This window comes from Heteronotia binoei, chromosome 21, assembly GCF_032191835.1.
Source record: "Heteronotia binoei isolate CCM8104 ecotype False Entrance Well chromosome 21, APGP_CSIRO_Hbin_v1, whole genome shotgun sequence".
In the NCBI taxonomy this organism is placed as follows: Eukaryota; Metazoa; Chordata; class Lepidosauria; order Squamata; family Gekkonidae; genus Heteronotia; species Heteronotia binoei.
In genome coordinates this window covers 47,088,864-47,112,781 of record NC_083243.1, presented here as the reverse complement: position 1 = coordinate 47,112,781, position 23,918 = coordinate 47,088,864, and the positions used below count along the sequence as shown (strand labels likewise).

At 43.3% G+C, this 23,918-nt stretch overlaps 1 protein-coding gene and 1 long non-coding RNA gene across 2 annotated transcripts in view; one reads left to right on the top strand and one right to left on the bottom strand.

The window, feature by feature from the left end:
• LOC132589317 (uncharacterized) overlaps positions 1 to 23,918 on the bottom strand; it is a 131,299-nt gene that overhangs the window by 41,114 nt on the left and 66,267 nt on the right. The window lies entirely within an intron of this gene.
• The window catches only part of TSHR (thyroid stimulating hormone receptor), a 113,216-nt gene that overhangs the window by 85,979 nt on the left and 3,319 nt on the right, over positions 1 to 23,918 (top strand). The window contains exon 8 of the mRNA XM_060262023.1: positions 9,291 to 9,368. Coding sequence (XP_060118006.1) covers positions 9,291 to 9,368 — 78 coding nt within the window. The remainder of the gene's footprint in view (positions 1 to 9,290; positions 9,369 to 23,918) is intronic.

Below are 23,918 nucleotides of genomic sequence, written 5' to 3'. Positions count from 1 at the left end.
GCTAGATAATAAACTCTGGCTTCCTTTGTCTTCCTGCATCTTGGTAGTGCTTCTCTTCTCTTCTCTTCTCTTCTCTTCTCTTCTCTTCTCTTCTCTTCTCTTCTCTTCTCTTCTCTTCTCTTCTCTTCTCTTCTCTTCTCTTCTCCGGTTCCTGGTTCTGTTCTTTAAGTCAACTTCCCTTGCCCTCTTAATCTGTCTGAGATGATTATCTACTTTCATTTCAACATGTTTCAGCTCTGATCCAGGAATGCTGACCATGTTTCTGGCTTGCCCATGGTTTATATTTTTCAGCTTCTGGGTCATGGCTCCCTCCTGAAAATAGCTCTAAATTATTATTCTAAATTGTCTTGTGATTTTGATTTGGGCCCTAATTCTGCTACTGTAATGTGATGGTTTATCATTTTTGTGTACCACCAGATAAGGAATTGGAAAAGATAGATGGATTGCAAATTCCAACAGAATGAACAGTTTCAAGACTGTTTATTCTGGAAATGAAGAGCCCCATGGCGCAGAGTGTTAAAGCTGTAGTACTGCAGTCCTAAGCTCTGCTCACAACCTGAGTTCGATTCCAGCTAAAGCTGGTTCAGGTAGCTGGCTCGAGGTTGACTCAGCCTTCCATCCTTCCAAGGTTGTTAAAATGAGTACTCAGCTTGCTGGGGGGATAGAGTACATGACTGAGGAAGGCAATGGCAAACCACCCTGTAAAAAAAGTCTGCCATGAAAACGTTGTGAAAGCATAAGAACATAAGAGAAGCCATGTTGGATCAGGCCAATGGCCCATCCAGTCCAACACTCTGTGTCACACAGTGGCCAAAAAAAATTTATATACACACACACACTGTGGCTAATAGCCACTGATGGACCTCTGCTCCATATTTTTATCTAACCCCCTCTTGAAGCTGTCTATGCTTGTAGCTGCCACCACTTCCTGTGGCAATGAATTCCACATGTTAATCATGCTTTGGGTGAAGAAGTACTTCCTTTTATCCGTTTTAACCTGACTGCTCAGCAATTTCATTGAATGCCCACGAGTTCTTGTATTGTGAGAAAGGGAGAAAAGTACTTCTTTCTCTACTTTCTCCATCTCGTGCATTATCTTGTAAACCTCTATCATGTCACCCTGCAGTCAACATTTCTCCAAGCTAAAGAGCCCCAAGCGTTTTAACCTTTCTTCATAGGGAAAGTGTTTCAACCCTTCAATCATTCTAGTTGCCCTTTTCTGGACTTTTTCCAATGCTATAATATCCTTTTTGAGGTGCGGTGACCAGAATTGCACACAGTATTCCAAATGAGCAACGTCACCCCAGAGTCGGAAACGACTGGTGCTTGCACAGGGGACCTTTCCTTTTCTATTCTGGAAATACCACTTCTAGAATTGAAAGAATTTTGGATTTCAAGATGTTCAGTACTTATTGTGCAGTTCTCCTTTTGACTTTTCCTCCTCTCTACTTTGTTCTATCAGACAGAAACCCATCCAGATTTTGGGGCTATCCTAGCATGTGCCCATACTTTGACTAAACCTGTGGTTATTACTGTTATGTGTGCAAAGGAGAGTGAGAACAGGAGTAGTTTTTTGCATGTCAATATACCCAAATGTCTGTAAAGAAAACAATCCTATGAATTCTGAACAGGAGGTCATGGAACAGAAATGCATGAGCAAGAGGAGAGAAGGTGATTTCTGCCATTTTCACCTCAAGCTGCAGACATTTGGGTATATAACTCTTGGGGGGGGAGAACTTTTAGACCACAGTAGCAAGTCATGCTTCCTAATGTGGACACTTTAGAACATTATTTAAGTACTAATAATGAAGACTGCAGAGTTTGTTGTATTTTCTTGTGAGAGCAGGAGAGGACCCTTTATGCACATTTTGGGCATTCCTTCAAAGTATTGTGGAAGATGTGGGCAGGTGATAACTCTCCTTCACCAAAATAAAGTGGATTTGAACTTGTAGCCTCAAAGGAAAATAGAATGCTATTTTAAACTATTCAATCCCCTTAGAAAAGAAAATATCTGAATGTTAGATGAAAGGCACACAACAATACCAAAGCCTCTTCAGTGCATTAACACCTGTTATAAGATTTACAGTGCGAACAGAAAAGATCAACTGTATCCATTGCAGAGCTGTTTTTAAAATTTATTTATGTAGTCATTTCACAGAATTTATATAAAGTAGTCCGTCTTGTGCCAGCCAAAAGAGGATAGCATGTGCTGTGTGCAAACATACCTATGCAGGGGGAGCAATAAGTTCACACAAAAAGTGTTCCACTTCTCTGCTATTTCACGTCCCCACAGCTGTTGCAGTTTCTTCCAGAGAAGGGACGGTAGCTCAGTGGTAGAGCATCTGCTTGGTAAGCAGAAGGTACCAGGTTCAATCCTTGGCATCTCCAACTAAAAGGGGTCCAGGCAAATAGGTGTGAAAAACCTCAGCTTGAGACCCTGGACTGGAGTGCCACTGCCAGTCTGAGTAGACAACACTGACTTTGATGGGCGAGAGTCTGATTCAGTATAAGGCAGCTTCACACACACACACACACACATGTTCCAAGGGAACCCAGCAAAAGCTTCCCCATCATTTGGCTCTTGACTTACAGCTTTCTACAAGTGACAGTAAATGACAGAGAACCATTTCCACAGTAGTGAAATTCCCCGCATTGACATTTTAAAATCTTAAACTGCATGTTATGTGAAATTTTCCAGAGTAGATTTTTCCTCACCAGGTGCAACAAGCCCAAAGTTTTCTCTCAAAAATTACCCCCAAAATCAGAAGATTACCTCACATTTTCAGCACTGAGACTGGTAGTTCCAAAAGCACAGGGTAAGGAGAAAACTTCAGGTTTGCACCTAGTGAGAAAAAATCTGCTGCAAAAAAATTTCACATAACCCATCAATGCAGGAAATTTTACTACTACAGAAATACTTAAGCTTTTTTTAAATGGAGAGTTTCTTTTTTCTCCCAGGCCAAGGTTTAAATTGATTAAAAGGCTGCAAGCTTTAAATTGATTAACTGACATGGTGATTAACAATGCAGTTTTGTAAATTCCAGAAACAAGGAAGTTTTAACTTGCACCTAAATGCTTGCCGGTAGGCAAGGCCGGATCTAGGGGGAGACAGAGGGGGTGTTTTGCTCCTGGCGCTGCCAGAGGGGGGGTGCCAAATTGGGCACCACCACCCCCAGGAAGGGGGGGGGAGAAAGATCAGCTTCTTTTGCACCCCCACCCGGCCCGCTGGAATCCCTTCCCTTGCCTCACCCGCAGTGATGCAGGAATGCAATAATCACTCCCTCCCGGCTGCTTTTCTTCTCACCTTCCCCTCTCGCCACCCTAGCCCCTTCCCATTGGCGCCTGGTCCTACACACCTCCCCAACAGCGTAATCGGTTGTGTGTGTTGGGGTGGGAGGGACAGAAGGAAGAATCTCGGGCTATCTCCTCCCCCCCTTCAGAAGTGCTTTCATCTCACCCCCCCCCAAGAAAAACCAGCCTCTGCTTTGCATGAAAAAGCCCTTTGCCAGCAGTTTGACAATTGCAGTTCATTCCTGCAGCTCATCAAAGTAAAGCAGGTGAGAAAAAAATTCAGACTGACCATTTGCTGCTACCAAAACAGAGAATAAAAAGAAGAGTCGCTTTCTCTATTCCACCTCTGGGATTCTTCCATAAACAAGACTCACTCGCTCTCTCCAAGACCCTCACCCCGTCCCTCTACCCTTTCCAGGCTTAGAGCCAACAAGCCCAAAGGGACAATCATGGACATGCTGGTAGGAAAGTCTCAAAGAAGTCAGTGATTGACTTGGAGTAAGTTTTTAGGGAAAAAGGGAAAAGATCTACATGGATCTTCATGACTTCATAATTTTTACATTGAAATGAAATCAAACCACTATTATTCTATAGATCCTGTCTTATAGGCAGGACCACAAAAATCATGCTTCCATGGATTCGTGGCGCCTCACCAGTTCAAAAACAGGGTTCCAAAGCATGGATCCTCATGAATTCATATGATTTTTATGGTGAAATGAAATCAAACCACCATCATGCTGTAGATCCTGTCTTAGACTATAGGCAGCACCAGAAAAATCATGCCTCCATGAATCTGTGGCGCCACAATGATGGAAAAAATGTTTCCAAACCACAGATCCTCATGAATCCCCATGATTTTTGCTTCGGATCCTCCCAAGCTCACCATCCATTCTTATATCATGTCCATGGGCAGAGTTTGCACCCCAGAAATTGTAGATCCACAGCTTCAGGGCAGCACCATGGACCAAAAACTTTGTTTTGAACCATGGATCCTCATGATTTTTGCTTTAGGCCACCCCAAGCTCACCATCCAATCACTTATCATGTCCATGGGCAGAGTTTGCACCACAGAAATGATATATTCACGGCTTCGTGGCAGCGCCATGGACGAAAAACTTGGTTTTCAACCACGGATCCTTATGGATCCTCATGATTTTTGCTTTGGATCCCCCCAAGCTCTGTAAGCCAAAATGCCCTCAAAACAGGTTGGGGAATTGACAGGTGGGCACCTTTGGCTTAAAAAGGATCTAGAATCTATGTATACAGGATTCCACCTTCAGAAATTATTGCTAAATTTACCAAGGACACTAATTAAGTAAAATAATCATAAATTTATTACAGAAAAATATAGAACACATATACAAGGTAATGAATACATACAACACACATACATGTTAGGGAAACTGCTCTCAAAATGAGATGGGGAATTAGATTGAGAGACAGTTAGCCCCAAAAAGGAATCTTTGTTATCAATTGTATACCAGGCTCAACCGTTCAGAGAGTCAATGCTCAATAAGAGACTCTAATTTAGTAAAAATCAATTGTAATTTATTTAGAATAATATTTCTTCCATACAAGGTAAAAATACAAAACACTCACACATTCACACAGGTCTAGGAAATATAGATAGATCAATAGGGGAACATATATGGATAAACAGACAGGGTAATATTTACCATCGTAGTCTTCCAGGAAGGTTTCCAATGGCGACTTAAGAGGACAGGGGAAATGGACCCAACACTGTGGCCAGAATTGGGGATGGATCTAGACAGCGGGTAATAGGGGTTGCTGAATAGAAAGCACACATGAGTGGAGTTGGGTCAGAGGTTAAATAGGCTTCCTCAGACCCTTAGGGACTGGGAGGTCCAAGGGAGGAGAGATGGGAGGTTCAAGAAGGCTGGACATTCCTTACTGACACCTAATTGGATGCCTGCTTTGGCCAATGAACTTCACCTTAGTCCAGTGAACCTGGAAATTTCCAAGCTGCAATGTTGCCTGGGTTGGCCCCAAGGTATTAGACTGGGGTAAGAATGGGAATGACTGGATACTTAAGTTTAAATGGGATTAACTAGGAGGGTGACAATAGGTAATCAAATGCTGGCCTAGGTACCACCCGGGTTAGACAAAAGACTTGATGAAGACAGGAGATGTCCTTCCTCTTTCTCATCTTCTGCTGGGCAAGGTTTATTGTTCTGGTATTGCTGAGCAATTAGGATCAACAGTTGAGCTATTAATCCATTCTTAAAACAGATGGGTTGCTTGCAGGCTCAGGGTGTGTACGTGTGACTTTCCCACTAAGAAGGAATGAGTTCAGCCTGGCAGGGTAAGCTTGGGTCAGGAAAGCAAGCTGGATTCTGCTGTTGTTAGCTCTAGGTCCATGGAGCCAGGCTGGAAACATGGTGGCTTCTTCCACTGCAGTGGCCAAGACTGGGCACACAAGGAGCAGCTGGAGCATGTCTGTAGTTCTGGCTACCACTCTTCAGAGATGTAGAATGCAAAGCTGCCATATAAGCCTTAGAAAGTGTAAGCAAAGTCCACTTCTTAGAGCAGATGTGTGAGAGTCAAATCTCCAGGCACCCTGGCAACCATGCTGGTGATCATGATGTCCACATGCATGAAAAGTAGGGGGCTTCTCCTCACATACAATCCTAATAAAAATAGAGAGAAATGCATAGAGGTAACATAAGGATGGACAAACAGGGAGATAATTACCAATCGTAATCTTCAAGGAAGGCTCCAATGGCGACAAACGAGGACTAGAGGGAAGGGACCCTCAACTGATCAGGAATCAAGGATGTATCTAAACAGCAGAAATGGGGTACTGCTAGATGCACACCTGTGGGGAGTTGGGTCACAAGTTATAAGGACTACCTTGATCCCTTAGGAGATGGGAGGTACAGGGGTGGATGACCGGTTGTCAGCTGGTATATGACTTTAGAAAAAGGGGAGGCTCCGCAATGACCATAAGGGCTGGACTTATGCGGTAGCCAATAGCCAGTTTATTTGGGGCACCTGATTGGATGCCCATACCTGGCCAATGAGCAGACTTGGCCCTAGTTACCTGATTGGACTTCCAAGTAACAATGGGCCAAAGGGGGAGGTTCCAGGATGACCATTAAGGGAAAGAATGGGAGAAATTATTGGGGTGGAGGTGATTAAGGCTATCAAAACTTATCTAAAAGGTGACAATAGATGGCCAAATTGCTACCTAAGGTAACACCTGATCTATACAAAGAAACTTGGCTCTGGGTGAAAATGTTCTTCCTCTTCTTCATTCCTCTACTGGCACCATCCTTTGTCTTGGGTTCTGTTGGACAAAGGCTTAGGCACTCTGACAGGATCCACGCCTAAGATAAGCTTGATTGCCTTATGCAGAGGTGACATCTGTTGAGTACGTGAGCCTTTCGCTTCGCTGTAATGGAGTTTGGCACTGCAGGAAGATAGCTGCTGGTGATGTTAGCCTTTCCATATGGATTCTATGGTCAAGGCTGGAAACCACTTGCCTGGACAGTTCCTGGCGGTGCACCTTCTTCCACTGCAACAGCCGAGATGGTGATCGCACGGAGCGACTGGAAACCCACCTGTTCTCCTGGTTAGCACTCTTCCAGAAACACGGAGTCCTGCTGCAACGTTGTGGCTGTTAGTACTCACATAAGTCCCTTACAGTCTGGTAGACAAAACCCATGTTCTCCTGGCAGATCTGTGTGAGTTGAATCTCTAGGCACCCGAATGGGTGACTACAATGTTCTGAAATTAGGGGTCTTTTTCTCACAGCTCACCATCAGTTCTTATATCATGTCCATGGGCAGAGTTTGCACTCCAGAAATCGTGGATCCATGATTTCTATGGTGCAAACAATGCCCATGGACATGATATAAGAATTGATGGTGAGCTTCAGGGGATCCAAAGCAAAAATCATGGGGATCCATGAGGATCTGTGTTCAAAACCAGGTTTTTGCTCTAGGGTGCTGCCAAGAAGCTGTGGATCCATGATTTCTGTGGTGCAAACTCTGCCCATGGACATGATATGTGACTGGATGGTGAGCTTGGGGGGATCCAAAGCAAAAATCATGAGAATCCGTGGTTCAAAATCAAGTTTTTGGTCCATGGTGCTGCCATGAATCCATGATTTCTGTGGTGCAAACTCTGCCCATGGACATGATATGTGACTGGATGGTGAGCTTGGGGGGATCCAAAGCAAAAATCATGAGAATCCGTGGTTCAAAATCAAGTTTTTGGTCCATGGTGCTGCCATGAATCCATGATTTCTGTGGTGCAAACTCTGCCCATGGACATGATATGTGACTGGGTGGTGAGCTTGGGGGGATCCAAAGCAAATATCATGAGGATCCATGGTTTGGAAACATGTTTTTCCACTGTTGTGGCACCACAGATTCATGGATCCATGATTTTTCTGGTGCTGCCTATAGTCTAAGACAGGATCTACAGCATGATGGTGGTTTGATTTCATTTCACCATAAAAATCATATTAATTCATGAGGATCCGTGCTTTGGAATCCCGTTTTTTCACTGGTGAGGCGCCACGAATCCTTGGAAGCATGATTTTTGTGGTCCTGCCTATAGTCTAAGACATGATCTACAGAATAATAGTAACTCTTTCTATGTGGGACTATCCTTGGGATTGACCCAGAAACTCCAACTGGTGCAAAATGCAGCAGCATGGGTCCTTACAGGGACTCCTTGCATAGCACATATCCATTCAGTGCTGCACGAGCTGCACTGGCTTCTGGTGGAGTTTATGGTACTGGCTTCTCATTCAAGTTTATGGTACTGACATATAAGGCCCTTAACAGTTAGGGACCAATGTGCCTCCAGGACCAGCTTTCTTGGTATAGCCCCAGAAGAACATTATGCTTGAAAGATCAGAACTTATTGGTGATCCCTGACCCAAGAGACAACTGGTTGTCCACAACCGGAGCCAGGACCTTCTCTGCTGCGGCTCCAACCTGGTGGAACTCTTTGCTGAATAACATCCACATCATGTGGGGCATTTTACAGTTCCACAGGGTATGCAAGGCAGAGGTGTTCTGCCAGGCGTTTGGTTGAGGACAGCGATGGTTCCGCTTTGGCACTCCCATTTTCCCCCTGCCTGTTTCCACACAAGATAGCAGCGCTGTTAGGATTTTAGCACCTTCTGTAGACAATGAAGTCAAGTAATGAATTTATTATGTTTTTATTGTCTTATTTGAATCCTATTTGTTTTATTGATGTTTTATAGAAGTGTGTTTTATATGGCTGTGTTGTGCACTGCACTGAGCCTGGTTCTATAAAAAAAAAATTATTATTATTATTATTATCAGGGAGGGCAGTTGATGAATTTAATATACAGCTAAATAAAACTTAAGTAAAACATGTAAACACACAGAGTCACAAACAGGGAGGGAGGAGGATCAATGAGAGGAAGGGAGAGCATGCCAGACAAAACACGCTGGTGGAAGTCAGAGATAGATTTCCCTTCATGCCAGAAACCCTTCCGTGTGAATATAGGATTTCATGATACATTGTTTTCATTTTTAATGAGATATTGCGCCGTCCAGTACATACAGTAATAGTTTTAAATATTTTGAATATATACACTCACACCCACATTGCTTGAATTGTTCGCTGCCTTTGGGGACCCTAAGTGGGTAGGAAGATGGCATACAAATGTTTTAAATAAATAAATAATAGTGAAATTGTGGCCCAAAGGAAAATGGTGATGTTAAAGGTTCTTGAGTGGCATAGATAGTTTCTTATCTCTTACTGCTACTCTCTGAGCACCCCACAGTATTCTGTTCCTGGGAGTCAGAGGACCTTCAAGAACAGCACAGAGCGCAATGTGGGTATCTGCAGGAAGAGTGAGAAACCAGTGGGAATCCCCCCTCCCCTGCCACCAATGGAAGTGCCCCTCCATCACTGGAAATGGACCATGGGATGTTTATTTCTGTCTATTTACTTTATAGGTATGAACTAATTATTGGCATATTTGTTTCCTGTAGGTACCTGCACAAGAATAAATATCTAAGAATTATCGATGAAGATGCATTTATGGGTGTGCAGAGTGGTCCATCACTACTGTGAGTTGGGAGGGAAAGGAGATTTTAAATACCATCTTTTATTGCCTATACAGATGTCTTATGATGTTTCTAAATGGCCCCTTCTCATTGTAACAACTGTGCTAAATAGGAAGGGAAAGAAAAACTAGCTACTTTCACTTGCTTCACTCTACTCCACAGTTGCTGTCATGCGTGTACTGATCCTGTTTTGAACTAGCAGCAATGATCACATGTGGTTTGCAGGTGTTGGGTATATTAATACAAAGCACCCGATACTCGGAGTCTCTCCATTTGAGGCTATTGAGCCATGAAGCTATTAAACCTAAATTTCTATTTAATATTCATGAGAAACCATAGCAATCCAGGATTCATTTTGTTTCCAGACTTCTTTTTAGAAGCTCTGGGGCAAAACAGCCATTCTTCACTTTACTTACACAAGTCCTCTGTACGTATATAGTTCACTTGACTACCAGAGATCAGGCATTGTATCTTACCAGATGCTTTCTGTATAGCTCATTAACTTTAATACTTTTCCCCAAGTTCTGTCAAGTACTAACACATGATATTAGAAACAATCCAGCAGAGATGTTGGGTGGTACTGCATTTAGATCTCAGTCCTGTGTCCATTCAGCTCTGAACTCTCTTCTGGATGGATTAACCATGATATCATCAAATGCTCTTGTAAACCCAAGGCAATCATCTACCAAGGAGGCTGCCAACTGCATCAGTGGAGTTATCCACGCATCCCTGTCCTAATACCCAAGCACATCACCAGCTCCTGTATGGTGCCAGTATTACTAGTCAATGAACAGGAGAAATATGTGACACAGATACCCCCGACAAGATGCAGAGCATGTAGCAGTTGCAAGCCAGCAATCATGTAGTGGTACACCACTAATAGCCCTCTCGCCTAGTGGCTGTCAGGCAGAGGCAGTGGACTATGCCACACTGATGCAGCCTTACCCCTCCTTATGTTGGTCCACCTTTATTTATACACAAAACACACTAAGGAAGGGACAAAGGGAAGACAGTATCCTCCACTTGAAGGCATGACAGAAAGAGCTCTGGACTGAAGATATTCCTGTGAGCTATGTAGATGTGGGATCAATACCCCACCTGTGATCAAGTTCCTTTTTTATCTCAAGAACTGGAGTAACCTGGCTCCCCACTCCATCCTGCCATGAAGCTCACTAGGTGACCTTGGGCCTGTCACTCTCTTTGTGTGCCTAACCTTCCTCGCAAGGTTATTTTGAAGATTAAATAGAAAAAGAAACCCATTGAATTCCATCCATGATCAAGAGATAGAATATCTGTACACCGACAAGTGTGATAGTGCCTATTGTGCCATTATTAAACTTATTTAGAAGACCTGTGGCATACACTGTTCAAAGAGTAAGTGTATATTACCATGTATTCTTTTTTCTACACAAAAGTTATCTCTGCCCAGGAAAAAGAAATGCATTGAGGAGTCCTGTGTGGTAGGGATGTGCATGAACCATGCCACAAACCAAAATTTGTGCAAAATTCTAGCCAGATCTGGGCTCAGGAAGCAACATTCAGCGCACATGTGGTCTCTGAAGAAATCTTCAATCTTTTGGGCGTGGCTCAGGAAAGCTCAGAAAATGAAACCCATTAAAAAACTCTGGTGAGAAAATGCTAGACAACACTGGTTTTTTTCCAGCCTTAGAAACACAAATAGGGACCCTCCAAAGCTTTACAGGCATTGTTGACTGCCAATAACAGAGTTCCCATTCATTGCAGTGGGACTTAGATCTATTTAAGTGTAGGATGAGCACACATTCTCTTTGTTGGTGTTGGAGGGTTGGCTCTACCCAGAAATCACCTTGACCTAGGGTTGCCAGGTCTGTGTTGGAAAATACCTGGAGACTTTGGGGGTGGATCCAGGAGAGGGCAGGGTTTGGGGAGGTGCCTCAGCATGGCACAATGCCATAGAGACCATCCTTCAAAGCAGCCATTTTCTCTTGGGGAGCTGACTTCTGCCAGGTGGAGATCAGTTGTAAAAGTGGGCGATGTGCCCCACCACATCTCTGGCTTCCCAAACTAGTTTGGTTGGCCAAGGGGCTGAATTTTCTTTGTTTGTGCCCTTCCCTACTATGTGGTCTACTATTCCTGTTAAAATAAGCCCCCTCCCCCTCAAGCGCGGACTAAGTAGGAGAGTTAGCCATGTTGATATTACTGTTAGAGAAAGGTCAGTCGGGGTAAAGGGTACCATTCTAGGCAACAACAGAAATTAAAGGCTCTTTGCATGCTATTGAAAAATGATCTCTTAATTGGCTAATGAATGCCAAGGAGTCCCTAAAGTCATTGTGCACAAATACTCAAAAGTACAATGCACACAGTATGGTCCCTGAAGAAAGCTGGGTTTAAAAATAGAAGCTTCATGATTCCAGCTGAGTGTCAGGCTGTAAATCGTGCAAAACAAAACAGAGGTCTGGTGACCCCTTAAAGATGATCAACATTTAGTTAAGCATGAACTTTTGGCATAAGAACATAAGAGAACATAACATCAGGCCAATGGCCCATCCAATCCAACACTCTGTCTCACACAGTGGCCAAAAACCCCCAAGTGCCATCAAGAGGTCCACCAGTGGGGCCAGAAGCCCTTCCACTGTGCCCCCCCAAGCACAAGAATACAGAGCATCACTGCCCCAGACAGAGAGTTCCAACAATAAGCTGTGCCTAATAGCTACTGATGGACCTCTGTTCCATATGCTTATCCATTCCCCTCTTGAAGCTGTCTGTGCTAGTAGCTGCCACCACCTCCTGTGGCAGTGAATTCCACATGTTACTCACCCTTTGAGTGAAGAAGTACTTCCTTTTATCAGTTCTAACGCAACTGCTCAGCAATTTCATTGAATGCCCATGAGTTCTTGTATTGTGAGAAAGGGAGAAAAGTACTTCTTTCTCTACCTTCTCTATCCCATGTATAATCTTGTAAACCTCTATCATATCACCCTGCAGTCGACGTTTCTCCAAGCTAAAGAGCCCCAAGCGTTTTGACCTTTCTTCATAAAGAAAGTGTTTAATCATCCAAGTTGCCTTTTCTGCACTTTTTCCAATGCTATAATACAGGGGTGGCCAATGGTAGCTCTCCAGATGTTTTTTGCCTACAACTCCCATCAGCCTCAGCCATTGGCCATGCTGGCTGGAGCTGTTGGGAGTTGTAGGCAAAAAACATCTGGAGAGCTACCACTGGCCACCCCTGGTATAATATCTTTTTTGAGGTGCGGTGACCAGAATTGTACACAGTACTCCAAATGAGGCCACACCATCAATTTATACAGGGGCATTATGATACTGGCTGATTTGTTTTCAATTCCCTTCCTAATAATTCCCAGTATGGCATTGGCCTTTTTTTATTGCAATCGCACAGTCTCAACATTTTCAGTGAGTTACCAGCACAACCCCAAGATCTCTCTCTTGGTTAGTCTCCACCACTTCTCACCCCCATCGACTTGTATTTATAGTTAGGATTTTTGGCCCCAATGTGCATCACTTTGCACTTGGCCACGTTGAACCTCATTTGCCACATTGACGCCCACTCACCCAACCTCGACAGATCTCTTTGGAGTGCCTCACAATCCTCTCTGGTTTTCACCAACCTGAACAATTTAGTGTCATCTGCAAACTTAGTCACTTCACTGCTTACTCCCAACTCCAAATCATTAATGAACAAGTTAAAGAGCATGGGACCCAGTACTTAGCCCTGCGGCACCCCACTGCTTACCATCTTCCACTGCGAAAATTGCCCATTTATACTCACTCTCTCCTTCCTATTAATTAGCCACGTTTTGATCCACAAGAACACTTGTCCTTTTACTCCATGACTATTGAGCTTACTAAGGAGCCTTTGATGAGGAACTTTATCAAAACCTTTCTGGAAGTCAAGGTAAACAACATCTATTGGGTCCCCTTTGTCCACATGTTTGTTCGCCCCCTCCAAGAACTCTAACAGGTTAGTGAGATGATCTTCCCTTACAGAACTCATGCTGAGTCTTCCTCAATAACTTTAACAGAGCTCAATGCTTCATATACGGAGCTAAGAAGCCAGTGAAGAACATTTGGGTAACTGGCGATCACTTATCATGTCTCCTTAGTATTCCAAAAATTTAGACTGTGCATGTGCATAAATCTTAACCTGAGATGAAACAGCCTTTGAGAACACAGCAGAACTGTCTGGATGTGATGTGTGCAGAGGCTGCCCTATGTATTTGAGTCAAAAGAAACAATTCTGCCATGCATCATGTGTACTGATGTCAATTATTCCTAAGTGGCAATAATCACCATTAAAAATTAAAATAATTTATTTGAAGTGTATGTTATAATAATACTAATTGTATGCAATGACTTTGTAATCTAGACTTGAATTTGTAGGGCAGAATTCCAACTGATTTTGGTCCACTGAGTCATATGACAGTTCTTTCAGGCTAATGCCCCCCTTCCAATTTCCTTATCTAGTCACCGCAAAAAATGCTACATTGAGTTTTACTAGGGATCCAGGACTGAAGAAATTTGCTTTCTTTAAAACACCAGGCAGCCCTTAGGGAAAACACTTGGGTACACTTGTAGTATTGTCCCAGAAGATGCACTATGCAACATTTTCACAGAGAATGACAAAAATAAGTTAGCTGATAGTCATGTCAGAAATATCAATTGCAGAAGGCACATTCATTGTGAAGGCAGGTTCACATTGACACACACACACACGGTGACACCATCCATGGATGAGGCAAATGCACCTCATCACTTTTGGCTCTTTAGGTAACTGTGTTTCATCCTGAAATGTCAGCAAGAAGTGTAGTAGAGAGAACCTAAATCAACAGCTTTCTCTTAGACACATCAGAATGATTACACACTTGCTCACCTTTGCGTAATGAGATCTTGGCAAAGATCCAGAGACCCAGTAGGCATAATTTACCAACTGTGTCAGCCAGCCCAGCTGCCTACATTCCAAACAAAAGAACCCAAGTTCTGAGCAAGTTGGGAAAAAACATGTGGTTCATGATTTGATCACTTTTTTGTTAAAGCAGGTGTTCTGGATTCGGCAGAGATGTTAAGACCAGTGCACTCCGCAAATGTGAACGAACCAGCTTGTTTGAAATCATGCATACAGCATGACAGATTACTATTGCAACTCTTTCTGTTATTTTAAAGTCAATAATATGCACAACTTTCTTATGCTGTTTTTGTGTTCATATTAAAATGTAAAACCACTTAAAATCATTCCAGTCATCTAAAAATGACTTTGATAAAATTTCATGAAAACAGAATAGGCCATGCATTTTACCTAGTGCCAGTTGGAAAAAGAAAGATTTTACAATCTTTATAAAAAGTTTGAAATAGAGAAAACATTATACGTTCCTATAGGGATAAGGGCTATCACCCCAAATTTTCTAGTGCTAGCCTTCACTGATCTTATTTGTCAAAGTGATGGCTGTGTTAGTAGGGTAGGATTCCCCATTTTTATTTGCACTTGAACATATATGGGAGTATATGGGAACATATATGGGAGTATATTGAGATGGATGAATCCCAGCCTATGAAAAACTTACCATTTAAAAACAGTGTATGGGATCCATCTCTGAAACAGAAAGGTGACAGGGCAAAAAGAGCCCAAGTCCTAAGCAAATAAGTGAAAAGTAAGATGAGGCCACTGACCCAGCAGGACTTTTTCCCTGAGGCAAGGGAAGGAAATAGGAAGAAAATTTGGCAATAAGTTCTTGAATACAGAAGTCATGTTTATCAAGATCACACCAAGGAAATTCAAAAGCATTTCACCTCATTCTACTTATGTGCAGTCAAACACAGGCACACCTCCATGCATGCGTAGGCCTGCTTTAAATACAGCTGATAACAACGGCAACTGGAGAATCCTGAGAAGTGGTGAAAGAGATTCTAGAAACTTGATAAGGCCTAATCAAGGGGCATCTTCAGTATTTTGGCCAGAGGCTGCTATCACAGTAACCAAGATTCCACTCCCTGAGATGGGGGAGTCAGTCAGACACTCAATGTCACTTTAAGTTCCCTGCAAACTGAAAAAATATCTTTCCCTTTTATACCTTGCAGACAATGGAACAAACTCAGTTTCCTGTTGTAGCTTGTCTTTGCGCATCCTTCAGGAGGACACAATAACACCCAGCTACAGTAGGGTTGCCAATCCCCAGGTGGGGGCAGGGGATCCCCCGGTTTGGAGACCCTAACCCCACTTCAGGGTCGTCAGAAAGGGAAAGGAAATGTCTGCTGGGAACTCTATTATTCCCTATGGAGATTTATTCCCATAGAAAATCATGGAGAATTGATCTGCGGGTATCTGGGGGGCTGTTTTTTGGGGTAGAGGCACCAAATTTTTAGTATAGCATCTAGTGCCTCTCCCCCAAATACCCCCCAAGTTTCAAACAGATTGGACCAGGGGGTCCAATTCTATGAGCCCCAAAAGAAGGTGCCCCTATCCTTCATTATTTCCTGTGGAAGGAAGGAATTGAAAAAGTGTCCCTTTAAATGTGATGGCCAGAACTCCCTTTGGAGTTCAATTATGCTTGCCACAGCCTTGATCTTGGCTCCACCTCTAATGTCTCCTGGCTCCACCCCCAAAGTCCCCAGATATTTCTTGAATTGGACTTGACAACCCTAAGCTAAAGCCACCTACACATTTGTGCTTTCAGCCTCCACAAGCATTGGAATCAGTCAAGACGGAGTTCTTCCACATGTGTGCCCTTCCTCTGCATTTCCAATTGTGGGGTCATGGGTGATTTTTTTTAAAGGCACTAAGATGCTGTTATGTTGATATACTGTTGTAATGATAGCTTTAGCGGGTTCTCTGAATGTCCAGCTTTTTTGGGGGGGGAGGGGGGTGCTGTCGCTGTACCCTTCCATTGTGAGATATGACTTTTTTCATAGTATCCCCATGAGGGAAGGAGTTAGAGCAGGGGTGGGGAACCTTTTTTCTGCCAAGGGCCATATGGGTATTTATAACATCATTCGTGGGCCATAAAAAATTATCAACTTAAAAAACAGTGCTCTGCCATGGGAGAACGATTCAGGCCGGCAAAATTAATACAGATAATTGTTTTTCTATTTGAAGTCATGTGGGGAGAGCCTAATCTGGTACACAGACACACACCTGGCCCACAGCCCTAGGCAAATGCACAGTCCATGGCTTTTTTGTAGAAAAAGCCCAGCAGGAACTCAGTAGCATATTAGACCACATCCCCTAATATTAGCATATTAGGTCACACACTCATTAGCATATTAGGCCATACCATCTGAGATAATCAAATGCAAACTGAACTGTGGCAGTAACTTTAGCAGGTCCTGCAGCTATTCTGGTTGGCCAGCCAGGCCCTAGGGAGGCTGCCGCACAGTACATCTGGGCCCCCGGCCCTGTGATCCCTGCCTGGCCTTGGGGAGGCTGCTGCACAGCGCAGCTGGGCCTCACGATCCTCGCTGGCCAGCCAGGCCCCAGAGAGGTTTGGCCCAGCAATCCCCGAGGGCCACACCAAGTGACCTCGAGGGCTGCATACAGCCCTCAGGACAGAGGTTCCCCACCTCTGAGTTAGAGATTGACCTTTTCCCCCATGAAAGTGGAATTCAGAGAACCTGATAAAACTGCCAATACAATTGTTCATAAAGCTCTCACACCAGACTTGGTACAAGTGGGAACTTGCAAGGACTTGCCCGGGGGGGGTGCATCTCGTTCCCCCTTACCCAACTATTTCCTCTTTCCTGTCCCTGACAGACCCCATAGCCTCTTTAATAGCCCTAATAACTTTATGCAGGAATGCACTGCAGAGGATAAAGCAGATATTCTATTCAATACCACCATCTATATATTTTGAACAGAAAGACTAAAATAAAATCAAACAAACAAAAGTCTGAACTCCTTGAAGTTATGTAGGGCATCAGTTTCTAAAATGACTATCAAAATTGTGCAGTAACTCAGTGAAGGAGGATGGGGAACAGATGAGCTGCCATGGGGTGATTGCCTGGCTGTGCTTTATGGAGATTAAAACGGATAAAAGGAAGTACTTCTTCACCCAAAGGGTGATTAACATGTGGAATTCACTGCCACAGGAGGTGGTGGTGGCCACAAGTATAGCCACCTTCAAGAGGGGTTTAGATATAAATATGGAGCAGAGGTCCATCAGTGGCTATTAGCCACAGTGTGTGTGTATATATCAAAATTTTTGCCACTGTGTGACACAGAGTGTTGGACTGGATGGGCCGTTGGCCTGATCCAACATGGCTTCTCTTATGTTCTTATGAGACACAGAGTGTTGGACTGGATGGGCCGTTGGCCTGATCCAACATGGCTTCTCTTATGTTCTTATGAGATAAATAATTGTTTTGACACCGGCTCTGCTTCAGCATTTGTAGAAATAGTTATGTCCAGGGTCAATGCATAACAATACAAGTAATACAAACCAGATGAAAACACTGTGGGAAAAAATTAATTTTGAATCATTTTTATTAAACCAAAGTCTTTATAAAATTTGATTTGGGGTATGATGTTTGTTGTTCCTTCATTATGTGGTCACATGTTATACTGCTTGATATTTTATAATATCATGCTTAATTGTATTTATTTTTATTTTCTTGGCTTTCAACAGTCCTGCTTTGGTTCTCTTGTTTTGATTCCCTAGCAGATGACCCTTTTAATATACTCCAAATCCATACATCTAAGCCTATTTAAATACAGTTGTTTGCATAAGCATTCCCATTACTTGACATAGCATTCATCCTAAGAATACTTCTCTGGGAGTAAGTGCCATTAAATAAAACAGGACTTACTTCTTAGTAGACCTGGATTGTTCCCATTATTACTTACACTGACTAGTTAGTACAGTTGTATCTCAGACTCGCTTGAGAATGAGTGAGAGGGGGGGGCACTTTCACACACACTAAGTAACACACTTTCAATCCACTTTCAATGCACTTTGAAACAGTGAAGTGGCAAACGGTCGCTGAAGTGGATTGAAATTGCATTATTTTGCATGTGTGAAAGCATTATAAAATCACATTTTAAATATGAGAGAGCAACCGATAGAAACCAGAATACAAGTCACAGCATGAAAAGGACTTCAGTATAAGGCAGGAATATCGTACTCATTTGTTACGAGGGTTAGATTTGACACAAATAGGACTTTGTGAGGCCAAGCCATGCATGTCATAAAACGTAATGCCAGGTAGCAGAGATATAAACTTTATAGATGATACAGATAGACACATTTAAAGACATTTTAAACTTAAAATACAAACATGCTTAAAACTCTTGTGAAATTTTATTTAAAATGAAAAGGTGGGGGAATACTGGGATTTGGCAATGCAATTTAAAAAATAAAACATGTAGAAAAGGCACAAGGATCACAGCTAGAGCTGCCAAATCCAACTCAATAAATATCTGGGAACTTTGGGGTGGAGCCAGGAGACTTTGGGGGTGGAGTAAGGGTGTGATAATCACAACTGAATGTCAAAGGGAGTTATGCCCATCAAATTTAATGGGACCACGCTCCTTTTAAATGCCCTCACTTCATTTAGAATGATGAAGGATAAGGGCACCTTTTTGAGGCTCATAGAATTGAACCCCCTGGTTCAATCTTTCTGAAAGTTGGGGTGGTTTTTGAGGAGAGGCACCAGATGCTATGCTGAAAATTTAGTTCATCTACCTCAAAAAACAGCCCCCCACTGAGCCCCGGATACCTAAGGATCAATTTCTTATTATACTCTATGGGAATTGGCCTCCATAGGGAATAATGGAGTGCCCAGCAGACATTTCTCTCTCCCTCCCCCGCTTTCTGATGACCCTGAAGCAGGGGAAGGGCCTCCAACCCAGGGGATTCCCTGCCCCATCTGGGGATTGGCAGCCCTAATCACAGCAGAAATGAAATATATAACATGCTCTGAGTCTTCATGAAAATATGAAATGGCTGTGCATTGCAGCCTTCTCTCCCCCCCCCCCCCCACGGGTCTACTCAGATTGACAATGGCTCTCCAGAGTAATATCCCCCTTTGGCTCTGGGTTCCCAGGTTAAAGTACTCACTAGACACCAGTTCTCAGGCCCATTCAGCAGAGACAAGATGGCTTAAAGCATCAACCCTTTATTTGCAAGGAGCTTCCACTGGTCATAAACACTGCAAAAGTGAAACTGCTTTATCTCCACTCCATTCAAACACATTGCAGCATAAAGTTGCAAAGAAAACCCAAAATGGATTTTCTATTATGGCCTCTGGGCCCAGATAGAGTCTATCTGGGTGCAGAGACCTTAATGGAAAATCCATTCCAGGTTTTCCTTGCAGCTTTGTAATCCCAGGGCTTCCAGCTGAAGTCAACAAAGGCAGAAGGAGCTGGGAACATTATCATTTACCTCTGAGCTTCAAAGGGTGAGGACAGGAGGGGGAAGAGGGAGGAAGAAAGTTGCTGCAGGCCTGATTGAAGCCCTGCTATAAGGCATCTTCACATGCTCTTCTGTGTACCTTCACATGAAACCCATAATACCAATATCAACTACCAGGGTATACTAAGCCTTGAGAATCAACATTCTCTCCACTTTGTCAAAGCAAAATAGCAACATTTATTGTTTAAACTGGAAGGTTTTTTTTAATTAGGAATGTTCGGTGTGGAGGATCCAGCTTCACCATCTGGTCCAGTGCTGAATTATGGCTGTACCAATGGCCAAACCCATATGTCTGGAAAGACGATGAAAACATCTCAATAAGGACTATACTTTTTAAATGAAAGCTAATGTTCTGGAAACTGTACTCCTTTACATTCCGCTACTGTGAAATCATGGAATTCAAAAAGAGTTACTTATTGTAGAAGTCCCATTCTGAATTCTGTTTGACACCTGGCATCCCTAGAGCCAGTCTAGCAATATTTGTAAAAGATATTCAAGAGCTGGCTGCATCCTTTTAATATGGTTTGCTCATCAAATCACTAATCCTAGTAGGAATATTTTACTGTCTCCATAAAAAAAATTACTTTAGGGCAGTGATTTGAGAATTCTGTGCCTTTTGAACCCCTAAGAAGAATCAGTCAACCAGAGGTCTGTTAACAGAATTCCTGGTAGTTATTCCATGTTTAATTTTGCAGGCTGTAAATGTAGTGTTACTTTAAAAAAAAATTCCAAAATGATGTGGGAGTTGGTCCCACATAGATTCAAAGGCCTACCATGAGGTCTCTGTGAAAAGCCTCCTGCCATGAACAGTGTTGTCACTCATGAACTTATCCTTGAGGTAAAGATAAAAGTAATCCCCTGTGCAAGCACCAGTTGTTTCCAACTCTGAGGTGACATCGCATCATGATGTTTTCATGGCAGACTTTTTACGGGATGGTTTGCCATTGTCTTCCGCAGTCATCTACACTTTCCCCACAGCAAGCTGGGTGCTCATTTTACTGACCTTGGAAGGATGGAAGGCTGAGTCAACCTTGAACTGGCTACCTGGACCCAGCTTCCGCCGGGATCGAACTCAGGTCGTGAGGAGAGAGCTCGGACTGCAGTATTGCAGCTTTACCACTCTGCGCCATGGGGCTCAAGGTAAAGGTAGCCCCCTTTGCAAGCACCAGCCGTTTCCGACTCTGGGGTGACATTGCATCACAGCAGACTTTTTTTACAGCGTGGTTTGCCATTGCATTCCCCAGTCATCTACACTTTCCCCCCAGCAAGCTGGGTACTCGTTGAGGTCTGTGGTTTCAAAACCAAAAAGGGTTTTTAAGTACAGAATCAGTACCTTGAATTAAGCCCAAAAGTTATTAGCAACCTAAAAACAGGTGTAATGTGAATATGATAAGAATTCAGAACACTGCATTTTGAACCAAGTAACTCTTCCAATTTGTCTTTAAGGCCACCCCCATTGATGAGATTTGAGAACATCCTTTGTGGCATTTTCTTTTTATGAGCCTTTAAAATAAATTGATCCTTGTAACTAAGGCATCAGTTTTTAAAACCACTGAAAGATTATCTTATCGAAACCTATCATTCTGATAGAATCAAGAACAAACCAAAAGAAGTGCTTCATCCAGCACAATTCTGCTACTATAGAGTAGTGTCACCATAAGCACTAAGGCCAAGGCTACAGATGCAGAAGAACCATGGCTTTTTTTTTTTAAGCAGAAATGCACAGGAATGCAGTTCTGGCTGGCTAGGCATCTGGGGTATGGCCTAATATGCAAAGGAGTTCCTGCTGGGCTTTTTCTACAAAAAAGCACTGTGTGAAAGAATGGTGACTGACATCAGGGTGTGTGGCCTAATATGCAAATAGGTTCCTGCTGGGCTTTTTCTACAAAAAAAAACCTTGAGGAGAATGAAATAGTAGAATTCTGCAGTGGCAAAATAGCTGTACTGTTCTAGTCTGCTCAAAGAAAGATCACATTATTAATGCTCCCCTATGTAAAAACTTCCTGCAAATACATTTGAAAAAGAATTAAAGCAGAATAATATGTCACAAAAGAGCCCCGTGGCACAGAGTGGTAAAGCTGCAGTACTGCAGTCAGAGCTCTCTGCTCACGACCTGAGTTCGATCCCAGTGGAAGCTGCTTCAGGTAGCTAGCTCATGGTTGCCTCAGCCTTCCATCCTTCCGAGGTCGGTAAAATGAGTACCCAACTTGCTGTGGGGAAAGTGTAGATGACTGGGGAAGGCAATGCCAAACCACCCCATAAAAAGTCTGCCGTGAAAATGTTGTGAAAGCAATGTCACCCCAGAGTCGAAAACGACTGGTGCTTGAACAGGGGACTACCTTTACCTTTTTTATGTCACAAAGATCTGCTTATCTTCAGTCCCTTCAAAATCTTTTTTTTTAAATCCAGTTGTCTATAGGAAATTATTAACAGTTCTATCACCTGCAGACTGAAGTACATTCCATTTAATTTCAGCACTCTTCCTCCCCATTACCAGCTTATTCACACAGACCAGGCCTAACATATGTATGGAGGATAGATATATTGGTGGTTGTAAACCATGATACCTAAATTGAAGCTTTTAACATCAGAGACAATATACCTCTAGTTACCAGAAGGAAATGGGGTATGTGTGCTTTGGCTACAGCTAATGGACATTCTGGAAGCATATAGCAGGACACTGTGAAAGACAGGTTGCTGGACAATGTGAATATTTGGTCTGATCAAGGCTCTCTATGTTCTTATATCGTATAAATTAAAAAGCACTTTGAAGGAAATTGTTTTAGCAACCAAGTTTTTCACCTCCTGTACTGTGGCAAACAGGAGAAAAGTAATGTAAAAAAAAAAAATCAGTGCTGGAGGATGGTATGATATCACTTCCAGGGGAAACCTGGAAATGACATCAGTTTGCTCAAGCAATTGGAACCTCTATCATTTCCAGCAATTACTTGAGAGATGTGACATGATTGTTTCTAGGGAAAACCTGTTGCTGTTGCCTGATGACACCTCCACATCCCTGCCCCTCCCCCAGACTCCCACCAGTTGCCAGTCACTGGCTGACAATACTGGACTGAAAGTACAGGAAAGAAAGTTGATAGTCATTTTACAGTATTTACTATAGAGAATAACAAGGGGAGACCAGCAAGAAACTTGCAGGGTGATGACATTTCTCCCCTTTGCTCCATTCTCCCCCCGCCCCTTCTCTGTCAAAGTTCCCTCCTCTGTCTTTCTGCACCCACCTCTTATCTATCAATCTTCCCTCACCTTCCCTTTCCTTCACACCCCTTCTATGTCAGTTTCCTACCTTCCCCCCTTTCTAGCCATCCTTTGTTACTCCTTTTTTCCTCTTGCCTCTTATATGTCTCACCCCTCTCTTATCCCAGTCCTCAGACAACCTCCTCTTTTCCCCACCCTTTCTCAGTCTGCCCCTTTCTTTCTCTCCCCCGAAAATCTCCCCCTCTCTTCTCCTCCCTCAATCTCTTGTTCTTTCTCTCCCCCCAACAGACTATTCTGTCTCCTTCTCTCTCCCCTCTCAAACAACCTCCCTTCTGTTTCTTTCCCTTAGATAATCCCCTCTTGTTTTTTTCTCCCAAGCCAATCCCCCTTCTTTCTTTTCCCCTCCCTCAGATAATCCCCCTTCTTTCTCTCCCACTCTCTCAGACAATCCCCCCTTCTTTCTCTTTCTCTCCCCCTCTCTCAAATAATCCCCCTTGTTTGACTTTCACCCCACCCAGGCCATTCCCTTACCCAGGCTCTGCTGACCTCCATAGCCCCTGACCTCTGCCTCAGAGTCTCAGAACTCCTGAAGTGGCTGTATATTCAGTAATATGGATGACTGTTGCTCTGGCAGGTATAGGTGGGGTGATTAGAGCTGTAGCTCGGGGAGGGACGGTGGCTCAGTGGCAGAGCCTCTGCTTGGGAAGCAGAAGGTCTCAGGTTCAATCCCTGGCATCTCCAAAAAAGGGTCCAGGTGTTAAAAACCTCAGCTTGAGATCCTGGAGAGCCCCTGCCAGTCTGAGAAGACAATACTGACTTTGATGGACCAAAGGTCTGATTCAGTAGAAGGCAGCTTCATATGTAGCAGTTGCAGCTTCTCCCTGACTTCCAAGCAGCAGCACATTCTCCCACAGCTTAGTAAGTATGTTCTCTGTGCACGTGC